General features: G+C 47.5%; 1 protein-coding gene across 4 annotated transcripts in view; it reads right to left on the bottom strand.

Moving 5' to 3' along the window:
• The window catches only part of LOC122410600 (uncharacterized), a 28,295-nt gene that overhangs the window by 10,424 nt on the left and 5,643 nt on the right, over positions 1–12,228 (bottom strand). Inside the window, exon 1 of one of the 4 annotated variants that reach the window (XM_043418860.1) lies at positions 7,760–7,786. The exons of 1 other annotated variant lie outside the window; for it this stretch is intronic. Coding sequence is in view for 1 of the 3 variants with exons in the window: in XM_043418856.1 (XP_043274791.1) it covers positions 1,097–1,150 (54 nt within the window). In the remaining 2 variants the exon portion in view is untranslated. Of the gene's footprint in view, positions 1–1,096; positions 2,363–7,322; positions 7,388–7,759; positions 7,787–12,228 lie in introns of those variants that run through there. 2 more of the 4 variants (XM_043418859.1, XM_043418856.1) reach the window with 2 other exon arrangements.

Raw genomic sequence — 12,228 nt, 5'->3', positions numbered from 1 at the left:
AGAGCGTATTTTTTAGGCCCAACACTTTTTATGTCCATATTTATAGTTTACACCGGTCAAAAAAAATCGTGAAAATAGTATTTTTTACCCGTCTAATTAGAGTCATTATTTTCAGTTGAAATCACTTGAATTTTTAAACTAAGTTAAATTTTGATTCCATCCCAATTGTTTATTCGATTCCATTAAAATTCAATTGGAATATTGCGCAATATTAAATTAAATTGCACATTTGATTTGATGGAAATCGAATGAAAGTTTGAAATTTCATTAAATTTGATTCGAAATTTGTAAAAAAAGTTGAATTTCCTGCATTCCCCACTCGATGCGGAACGATTTATTACGACAATTTTTTTCGGAACCGAGCAATTTGACGAGACTGCGGTTCACGATGCGCGATGTACGCGCGAGCGTATATAATGAGTCATAATTGGACCCGAGTTTCGGGACACCCCGTGCATATTCTTATGGAAGTGTGCGAGTGTCTCCGTACGCGTGGGTTTTGAAAGTGTACGAGGTCCAGTTGGACGAACGTCGAAGACTTATAGCAGGTAGCTTAGGCCGTGGACCTCTGACCAGGGGGAGCTGACGGTCGAAAATATCGACGAATTTGCACATTCCTCGATTCGGATGTGCGGGGATCATTTACAGGGAGTTCCGAGTATTTAGACTGCCCGGGGAAATTTGTGCGTCGAGATCGATCCGGTTTGGATGGGTGAGAAAATGGCGAAGGCAACTTTTGAGGAGTTTTTCATTCATTGAGTGAAACGACTCGACTGAGGACCGAGCCGTTTGCTCGGTCGAGCATTTTCGCTGCGAGTCGAACGGGATTTAGCTCGAGGAACAATTTTTCTTCGAGCGAATAAACTTTCGTTCGTTACGCTCATTGGTTTGCGAATGAATTTACATTTTTTGCGAATGCAAATGAAAATTAGCGGGTCGTGAGCGGAGCAGGGAATGCTCGAATGGATTTCGAACGCTCCGGGCTCCAACTCCGCTCGCATTTAAACGGAAAAAAAATGTCCAGATTGTCGCGTAAGCTCGCTTCGAAACGACGTGTTAAGACTGGAAAAATCTCTCGCGAAAAATGGCGTCTTACCGTCTGCGTGTAATCGACCCACATCTTGGAGTCGATTTTCTTCCGGCAAGACATCGCGACGATCGTGCAAAAAGGATGGGCGTACGAGTAAAATCTCCGAGTTTCTTATCATCGGTATTCCGCCGGAATAAATTGAAAGAATTGAGTTTTTTCGCGCAACCTCCAAAGATTTGGCAGCTCAGTGAAAGCCTTCGTCATTCTCCCCGCCGAGCGTATTATCGCGTTCCTCGAGCTCCGAACGATAAGAAATCATTTTCTCCGATAACTTATTTTTTCACGATCGATCGCCAGGAAAAGTCGCACGATTCCAGGCCCTTTTGTTCGTCGCTCGGATCATTTTCGTCACCGTCACTCCGCGCTCCGCGATCCGGGAGCTCGAGGTCCACCGAGAAACTCTCACTTTCCTATTTTTTCGAAATTTCACTGCCAAACATAATTCCTCAGTGTCGCAACGACTCGCTCGTAACCTCCCGCACTTTTCGCCCGTCGATCACTCGCCTCACGAGCACAATTCGCTGCACGACGCGTCGAGCGGCGCGAGCAAGACTCGCCCAACAAAAACAATCGCAATGATCGATCCAACGAAGAAAAAGAGTGATTAGGCTCTTCGCAGAAACCGAATAATTGCAGCTGGAAGAGAAGCGAAGAGAGGAACGCGAGGAGACACGATTCCACGCGTTCTCGTCGAGGCGACGGCGAACCGAGTGTGCCGAAGGAGGATCCGAATGCTTTAGAATTCACGGCACTGAAACTGAACTCAGGTTATCTCGAGCGCGATAACAATAATCACAATAATAATAATAATAATGATCGCGAAGATAATGAAGCCGTCAGCTCGTCATGGACGTTTTTATTAGTCAAAACGGAGTAGAAATATGTGAGGACTTATCGCGACAATAAATACTGCAATTCTCGGATAAAATAATCGGCTGATCGACGTCTGTCGAGCCGCGGGATTTTCACCGCTTTCACGCCACGCTCCGTCTTCGAAAGCACTTTCAATACCGAGAGGCTAATTACGGTTTCATCAGAAATTCGATTTTCCTTCGAAATTCCGGACCACTTCGAAAATGTGAAACTCTCGTTCCTACGGCGTTTCGGGCTCGAAAAGTTCGCGAGGACTCTGAAGTTGTCAGGCTCGTAACCGAGAAAGAACTGACTCGTAACGGAGAGCACTCGCCGACGTGTTTATTCGAACGGCGGCTTTTACACAAGCACTACACTCCGTGAACTCGTAGTACGTAGGAAAAAATTTCTACCGAGACCGAGAAAGAGAGCACTAACCAGTTGCCAGACTTCCGGTTTACCACCGAAACCCACAGCCTGCGTATGTCCGTGCGCTTCACCGACATTGCGTCACCTTCCTTCCACGTACTATTCAGCTCTTTCTCTTTCCTTTTATTTACTGCTTTTTAACACGGACTCGAGTGCGCGATAGCGCGGAGTCGTGTGCTCAAAAGTCGTGCAACTCGACGCGGATTGGTCAGCCGCGAATCTGCCTTCGGATCTGGCTAGATTTTCTGACAATTGGAAAACCGGTGAGGAGTCGCACTCGAAAATTGGGAATCGGTGGCACCGGGATGCGAGGCCGTTGGAAAAAATTCGTGCGACTCGCTTCTTTGCGGAGATTTATCGAAGGGATATCTGGATTTTTTGGGATCGAGTTGGGAATGCGATAAATTTCGGAATTCCGCGGCTCTTCGGGGGCCCGAGAAACGAGAATTTTGTCATTTACTCGCGTCTCAGATTTCCCGAGATAAGATAAGAAAAGTGACTTCTCGACGTGTAGTTTGAGAAAATCTGTAACGCGGAAGCAAACGTTAGACTGAAACTGAGTCGGGAGCGGCGGGCCGACGATCTGGGCGAACAGGTAAAACGTGAAAATCGCGAGTGGTCGAAAGCAGGTGGCGCGAGGTCGAAGCAGGCGTCGGGGATTTTGAGCGCTCGCGAAATCAGGTTGAATGACTTATTTCGCGAGAGACACACTTGTCCGAATTTCCTAACGGCGAGAGGTCTCTTTCAGGTGGTTTTGCCCGGTCGCAGAAACGCCGGGTTTGCGAAAAAGTTGCCGGTCGATACGCGAGCGATATCGGCGCGTTCCGGCTCATAAAGCGCTTGCAAAGCGTCGTCGGAGCTTTGTGCAAGGTGCGTTTACATTTTTCACGTTTTCCTGTGAGCCGCGAGAATTGGCAGTCGATTTCGCTCGTCCTCCAGGAACGTTGAGCGTCCGTCGAACGCTCGCGCGAGTGTTGGCGCGCTTTGGACGTCACTGGCGCACGAGAACAGGGCCCGCGAGCTCCGCATCGTTCTTACGGCGATCGCGCGCGTGGGTGGTTTCTGTGCAAACACACGTCGCATGTCGAGATAGCTCGCTTCCCCAGCACATTTCGTTAAACGCGCGAGTATATTTTTTGAAGCGACGGAGCAGCAGGTGTTGATTTCACAAAGGAACCTCCGCAATGCGGGTCCTCACCCTGGCTCAACAGCTCGACCTCAAAACGCTTGACGAACAGTTTAACCAGCGCATTCCTGTTGTCACCGTTTCAAAGATCCTCCAGCTCCCACACACTTTTTCCACGTCGTTTTTGACCTCGCGCGCGCGCGCCTTATTTACGTCAATTATAATCGTCGTCTGCTCACTTTTCCGAAGACTTTGGAACCAGCGGCGAGTTCATCGTGGACGATTTATCACGCGCGGTTCTCAAACGCACGTGATTTCTCTCGGGATTTTTCTTCTGCGAGCGAATAACACATTATCGGGAGGCAATTACTTCAGGATCGATCGTCAGAGCTCTGCGCCACGCGAGAATCTTCGGATTTGCATAAATTTTCGCCATCACTTTTCGACCTTTTTTTCCTCGGAGATTCACCAAATTTGCTTCCCGAAAGCGTCCCGGAAGAGCTAAGCCGAAAAGTTTAGCAGAAAGTCAAGCTGTAAGAGCCGATGAGAAAAAAGCGAAAATCGAGGTTGATTCGAAGTTATTATCAGTAAAAAAACACACACGCGAGCACGGCAGAGTGGCTTGGCAACGACCTTTGAAGCAGTAACATGTGTGCGAGGCTCGTTCAGTAGCGAGAATGGAATGAGTGAGGAGCTATCGACTGAAATGAGCTGGCAAGAAAAAAAAACTTTTTCTCGCACCTACGGGAAAAAAATCGATATAGGAGCGACCCGGCTTGTGTGTTGCGGTACGAACGACCGGAGGGCATTACAGTTTTAGCGTTACGCTAAAAAAGCCACGTTACGTACTTCGTTTACGTGAACTTATTAGCCGTAGAGCGAACATTTTTTCTCGTCGGTTCGCCTGCGATATTAATAGTCCTTTTTTTATACTCGTGACCCCTTAAACCGGTGACCCGCGTTCCATTATTCAATGAATTCTGGGACTACGATTATTGGCAATCGTCGGTATGAAATTAAGGCCTTAACTTGCAGAGGGCGAAAAAACGTGATTTTTTTTATTTTTTTTCGACAAGAAAATAAATGTTTATTGAAAAACTGTGAACGAGGTTCGTTAGTACACATGTTCGTGTACTCGTACAATTTTTTTCATCAAAAAATTTCTCAAAATGGCCCAACTCCAGCTGCATTCCAACAGCACCTTTTTTGAGCATCAATTGCTGTGGACATGACAATTAAAAAACCATTAATCCGATCCATACCGAATTCATATCACGTATTTATTATAATATTAGCTTGGGCCTGGACGAAGAATTTGTAAAAATGTTGAAAAAACAATGGCGACAGCTTTAACAAAAAATTCATTTTTTGAGGTGCTAAATTTTGGGTTTTTGTTACAATTTTTTTTTTCCAACAAAATACAAAATCCTTCGTCCAAGCCCTGGCTGCTATTATAATTTATAAGTGGCATAAATTTCGTATGGATCGGATTAATAGTTTTTTAGTAATCGTGTCCACCGCAAAGGTATTTTTCAAAAAATACGATTCTGAAATAATCGCGCTTAAAAATTCAAGTATGACCGCGTGCACCGGGCGCTCGGTTAAAATACTCATAGCTGCGAATCTAATGCTCCGATCTTTATGAAATTTCGTGAGAATATTTATCAGACATTGTGCTTGAAGAATATGTAATAAAAACAATTTTCGATTTTTCGAGACGAATTTTCCATGTACAATTGTATGAGAAAGCGATAATAATAAAAGCCTGAATTTCTCATGTTCATGATAGTTTTTTTTGAGTTTGCTCATTCCCATTTTCACGGAAGAGTTCCGCCATCGAATTTTATGCTCCGAAAGCATGATTATTATTGAAAACGCTTTATTTTAAGGTCCGAGTATAATAGGCGAGTTCACGAATCGTCAAACTTCACGGGCCAATGGCATTTTTGAGATGCCACTTTAATTTCTCGACTCAGATGCGGATGAGATAACGGTGAAAACGAAAGTTTCATTTGAGCCACGAAGAGTTTCAGTGTTGCGGAAAGATGAATTTTTTTCTCTTTGTTTCTCACTGGAAAGCTCCTGGCCTTTGTACTATCTTTAGAGCGATCGATTAAAAGCTCCACGCGTGTGTGCCGAAAATGTGCGACCTTCGACAATGACCGAGCTCGTGAAGCTGCTCTTTCCAGTTCGATCGTCGGTTATCTTTGCGCCGTCGGAGCTCAATCATATCGAAGAATCGCTCGATCCCATTTTCTGGCAAACTATTCTCTCGACTCTGCCATTTCGCGTCCAAGAAAAATGACGAAACGCTCGTAATCGCGGATTTAAATCGACGCTGCGGGCTCGAAAACGTTCCTTCCGCTCGAGCCCGATTCGCAGTTGCAAGGATTTTTGGTCACGCTTTCGAGGCTCCCAGACGCTCGCAGAGTGCTCTCGTAAATGGATTTTATGGCCGCTCTGCCGCTTCACTGCTGACAGATACTTTAAATTAAGGTCGGAAGGAAAGTCCCAGCACTTTTCTTCTCGAAATTCCCGCGTCGTAGGCGGAGGGAGATAAAGATTGATAAAAATGGAGCGCGTTTTCGCGCCTCGGGAAGAGAAAACCCAGCGAAACCGAAGCGCGAGCTCCTTCGAATGAAACCCGCCATCGCGCCTCTTCGCACTCGCGTGGAAAAGTGAGAGGCCGCACATATTATTCAACGAGCATCACTCGTTTCGATCCACACCACACGGACATAGGAATCGAGCGAGAACGGAAGGCGAATCGATATTAGATCGAGACTCGATCGTGAAGGAATGCGAGCAGTAGGACACGCTCACGGGCACACCGCGCGGCACGGGAACGAGCGAAGAATCCTCTCGCGTTCCCAATAGCTTTGCGAATATGGAGCGAAAGTCACGTACACACCTCGCTCAATAATATATTGTATAAAACATGTAACGCGCACTCGAAGTTCGCGATAATCGTTCGATCGATCGCGGAGCGCGCGTTCGACCTGATTCGAAATTTCGATGACTCGATGCCGTGCCAGCACGGTGCGCTGTCAGTTTTTGAAAGTTCATTCCGCTCGAGGCCAAAACTCGTGGACGAAATATTAGCTAAAATTCCTGAAGGATGGTGCGATGCTGGGGAGCGCCTGAAAAGTTGCGATCGAATCGGCCTCGCCAAGTTCCACTGGAAAAATCTTTTGCTCCTCCCGCAAAAAGGGAAATAATCCTCCCCAGTTTCTCGGTCTCGCGAGCCGCGAAGATCCGGGTTTAGCGGGGTTAGCGCGGGGCTGATAAAGGAGAGAAAAATGGAGTCACGTTTCGCATGTATCGAAGCTGATCGACTCTCCGCGGCCTGCTGCAGTTCTTCTCGCTTTCCTCGCAGTCCGAGTCGGAGCAGGCACGATTTATTTAAACTGGCCTGTGATACGAATCGAGCACTGGGAAGCGGCTCGGTCGAGATTTTTCCGGGGAAACCTCCGAGTCTTGGTGGAAAATTATGAGAGAAAACCGTTTTTGGGGGCGTGCTGAAGCTTCGATTCTCCGGAGAACGCGTTCGTAGGAAAATCGAGATCTCGCGGTGAGCGGGCATTGCTCGCAGACGTACAAAAACCCGTCGAAGATTCGAGAAGAAAATAAGACGGAGGAGACGTCGAAAGGCTCTAGGCCACGGAAATTCGTAACAACCGCGATCGTGTTCTCGCGCTAAATCGCAACGTTGAAACAGTAAATTCATATTTCCTCCTGTCGGTTATTTTCGCCGCAGATGTTGAAGGATGCTCGTCCCGAGAGTGATTTTTCCTCGACCAAATTGGCATTGGACGAGCTAATTACCTTCAGGCGCGCTCGTCAGCCCGGGATGCCGACGTCAATTTGGCATCCGCGCAGCAGCGCGAGATTCTGGAAGCCGCGAGAAGAAAAGCTCCGAGAACTTGCGCTCGAGAGGAAAAAGCTTTCGAAGCGTGAAGAACGAGCCTCGAGATCGGACTCGTTCGGACTGAAAACAATGAGAAGCAAAAACGCAGAAAAGAGCAGCACGTGATCGCGAAAATAGTGCTCTGCTCCCGAGCAAGTTGCGAGGACAAGAAGAAAAGTGGCTGCTCGTCGAATCGTCCACGCGCGCACTATCGAAAGCCCCTTCGCTCTTCCACCGCGCAATGTTAACTTCTCCCTCTCTTTTCACACATTTCTTCTTTCGCGTTGTTTCTTTCTCTCTGCGAGTGTCTCGCACCGTCAAAGCTTGTCGGATCTCCTGTTCTCCGGGTACTCACGTGGCTCTACGTCTGCGCGCGACTTTTGACGCGTCGTCGCGACAATAAGCCGCGGGCGCGTCGTCGTCGGACCACTAAACACTACTGAGCACGCGTCGCTCTTTTTTTCAACGAAGATACCATAATGAAGCTACCGCGAAATCGCGAGTTCGAGCCTCGCAGGCGGCTCGAGCGGGTCGCTTCGAAGCGATATTCAATTTCCACCCGACGAAAATCGCCTTCCCGACTCCTCACTTTTCCTCATATTTTTCACCGCGCTCTTTCGACGACAGACAAGTTTTTGGGCTACCGAGGAATTCGAAGCTCTCGCCAATAATGTTGCGAAGATGCAAAAGTCACGCGCTGCCGGGTCCTCCCTCGATGCGGAACTCTGCAAGCATTCAGACCATTTTTGACGGGACAAAAAGTGAGTTTACGGCTCACTCTCCGAAGGCACACGCCACAATGTTGGTTAGTGTGTTATTATTCAATCGGATGCATGCGCGCGCGTACACGGGTGGAAGTAATGTACCGTTAAGCCGTTTACGATGTGGCCACGACCGTAATTTACGGATAGACGCACTCACGTACGCGCGTTCGACGCCCGCTCTGCTTTTTTCTTAGCACCTTTTTTTCTGAGGATACAACAAAGATGAGAGGCAATTAAAGCGAGTGCGGGCTGCGCGGTTGGAGTCGATTAGATTCGTTGGAATTTTCGTGTCGTTCGCAAGCTCCATTTTCTCCTCCCGAATAGTCGAGTGCGAGTTTACAGTCGAAAGGTCAGTTTCAGACAAATTTTTGTGAAACTGAATTCGCACTCGCTGGGACGCTTCGTGACCGAATTCGTCGACGTCACGTGCGTGGAGGAGCTCCGCGGGAAAGCGTTTCTTTCGAAAAACATAAAGAAAAATAGCCTGAGAAGCGATCTTGACCGATTTGCTGGGCAAAAGGAAGTTGCGCGGCTGGAGCATTGGTCCGAGGCGCGGGGGACGAAGACTCGTGAGAAGGAGCGAGACGGATGAAGAGTCGCGAGAGTTTCTCAGTGGCGCGAGCGCTCCTGTACGGGGCCCGATCGAAAAACCGGACGCGACCGCTCGAGCGATTCAGGAATCCGAGCCGACGACGACGACGAACCGAGGAACGAACGCGACGAGAAGTTCCCTCCTTTTCTTCCCTCTTTCTCCATCTCTCTCTCCACCTCGGAGACTCTACGTTCGCGAAACGCGACTCGCGGGCGAATCTACTTCAGCGTGTGGCTCCCGACTCCGATGAAATTCCTCCAAAACTCCGTCTTTTCTACTGGGAAAGTAGAAATTTCGAAGAAAATACAAACTCGAGGTGGCCCTTCGTCTGTTTTTACGCCGAGGATTTTCCGAGCCGAAATCACACGTCGTCTGGGCGAAACGATCCGCGAAAACGATCGTTTTCGTAGAGCATCTTGGTGCTCTGCGAACAGTGTAATTACGCTGTTCGCTTATGACGAATAACGATTGTAGCTATTTAACGAAATACGCGCGTTACGAGCTTCCCCTTTATCTCGATAAGAACGTTCCCAAAGAACCTTATTTATTTATCTCGCTCTCGCTCCGTCGAGGCGCACAGCACACACGAGTCAGAGTTTGTTCTCTCGATGATTTATTTCCTCGAGTTAACCGCCTCGGTGGCGATGCTTTTGTGCTCTGCTGTACGAGCAATCGTATTTTCAGCGACCCTGCGAAGAGCTCCGCGGCGGAGAGGGGGCGAGAGCGAGAGGCTGGGATTGGAAAAGGCAGAGAAATGGTACGGAGGCCTCGAGCTGGCATTGCTTGCGCTTTAATAAGACTGGCCGAGTGGCTCCGATATCTCAGGAGATAAAGGTCCTTTCAGGATCTCGAAATATGGCATTGTTTACCGCGCGCCTCTGGACGGATCACCGAACGAGTACGGCGAAAATTCAGTCTTCGCAATTTCACAAACGCCGTAAAGAGAGACGGTCGCATTCCGGCTGCCTTAATCCCTAAATCCAGCTGACAATAAACCTTATAAACCTCTGAACAAATGTTGAGACACTTCGAGCCTGTTCGTCGTATTTTTACCGACGAATTCTCGTTCTTCGAACGCGCACGGAGAGCCTGAAACTTATTTCGATCTTCGCACATGATTTTCTCCTTCGAGCGTTCTCGTCGGAGTGCTCCGCTCCGAAATGGCGTCGCTAATGTTGGCATTTGGAAGAGAGCTCGTGCCCCGTGGAGTCAAGGAAAAATGACTTTCCCGCAGTCGCCGGTGCGCGACTCCGAGCGACGAAAGTACAACGAAGTATCGCTGATCCCAGCTGGAGGAAACGAGGAGATTGAAAAACGGCGAAACTCTCATTTTTACGATCGACTCGCACTTTTTTTTCATCCAGACATATTTTTCATAATTTTGCGACGAATCGGGAGCGTTGGAAATGGGATTCGGGCCGCAGAGCATTCTTCCGCGCGCGCATCAAAGGAAAAAGAAAACGCGAGGCGTAGATCATACGACAGAGCACTCGGTTCTTCTGTTTGCCTGATATTTCGAGGATCGAGACGTTTGCGCAAATCGCGTTGTACCCAGTACGCGTACTCGTGGCCAAGAGGAACGAGAAATGCGGCGAGGGAGAGGGCGCGAGGGATTTGCGGACACGAAACGCGCGCGCCGCGACACTTTGTGATTTCGCGGCGGCGTCGAGTTCCCATCAGCGCGCGACTCATTCAAGAGACACGGAGAGAGCGCGACGAACTCTTCGCGCACATTGACGCCACCGACCACACTTTACACGCGGTGCGACGCGAACCCGCTCAATCGGGTGCGAAATCGCATTGAATTTCCACTGAAATAACAATGCAAATAGAGAAATTCTCGAGCTTATGCAACGCGAGGCAAAATTCACACATGAAAAGTCGTTTTATCATCCGTTTCAGAGAAAACGGCTTCGGAATACTTCGTTCGATTTACTCCAGCCAAAGACCCAGATTTCGAACGAAATATTTTTTTTATCGGAAAAGATTGAACACTTTTTAAGCTCACGATAGAATCATTTTATTTCTTACAATCTTGGAGTTTATAAATTTTCAAATTTTCGTCAATATTTCACGTTCCCGAGCAGCGAAACACTCCATTTCCGTTGGCAATTCTTCATCTCAATTCGCTCGATTCTCAAGAGCGGATGTTGCAGTGAAAATTCCTCAGCAGCATGTCGTAAGTGCAGTGCCTTAGAAACGAGCGGAAGCTCGCGACGATTATTAAATAATTCTGGTCACGTGATGACGACGCGTCGGGGCTTGGAGGAGTTGAGCTTTCGCGAGCGTTTGTGTTCGAGATATTTCACGAAGGTGTGCGGAAGGTGCCGACACCTCGGGAATACCATACGACATTCTAATGAAACCGGATATACGATAATTCAGCATGTTTCAATATCGTCTCGCGAAACGTGCTGTGGGAATCAAGAACTCGCTCTATATGTTAATATTTCGCGAGGTGATTATTCGCACGATGAAAGTACACACTCGAAACTGAGAAAAAAATCTGTCACTCCTGGATTTGCGAAACCCAGCATTTTTTTTCGAGTCATTTCACAACGAACATTCGTTATTAAAAATAATAGTAGTAATTATTTAAATTAATATAATATTGACAAATAATAAAAATAAAGTGGATACTGAGAATAGAAAATACGCGACTCGTGAAATAAAAACTTGGTCTATTCGGTCGATAAATGAACTTTTCAAAGAACAATTAAAGCTTTTAATCACAAAATAAAATCGTAACTTATTCCGCTCGAGAGATGAATTAGTAAACAGATAAGAAAATGATTTCGAAAATGGAACGATGAGTCGACGATTTCGTGCTGCATCTTCGTTTGCAATTGAATTTCAATGACTTAACACTCTGTTCAAGCTTCGTTTATGCATTTGTAAAGGTTAAAAATAAAAAAAAGCGTTGCGCAGGGTGCTTCATCGCCACTGGTCAGTTCGTTCGAGGTGAACGAAAAAAGCGACTGTTAATCGAGCCTAATGGGATTGCAAGAGTGTCTGGATTCATCTGCTCTAAGTGCATCCTCGTTACGTGCATTACGGCACTCTTGCGAATAGCGTTACGAGACTATTTCCCACGGAAGCTTCCGGCAGTCGGACACGGCGGCGTCCCGAGCTAAAGATACAAATTGAAGCAGCTTTCCGACGAGTTTTTTCGCTCCGCGAGTTCGGAAGCTGAGCCCGAAGTCACTCGGCTTCGAAGAAGGCTTTTATTCTTCTCTCTATTCTTTCACGTGAATATCATAATCTCAAGAACCGTTACATCGTTGCGGTGGAGTTTGCGAGACGAAATTCAGCAGCATCCGCACGAGTGTTCAGTGTTTTTAATGACCCCTGTACTCGGAAGATCAAAAAGCACTTTTTGTCGGAGTCTCGAAGTCCTTTGTGCTACGGATTCCCCTCGAAAAGATCGGGTTTTCCCGCAAAACTCTTCTTCCCCGAGCAGATTTTTTA

Source organism: Venturia canescens, chromosome 5 (genome assembly GCF_019457755.1).
Source record: "Venturia canescens isolate UGA chromosome 5, ASM1945775v1, whole genome shotgun sequence".
Classification (NCBI taxonomy): Eukaryota; Metazoa; Arthropoda; class Insecta; order Hymenoptera; family Ichneumonidae; genus Venturia; species Venturia canescens.
This window is presented reverse-complemented; position numbering and strand designations above follow the sequence as displayed.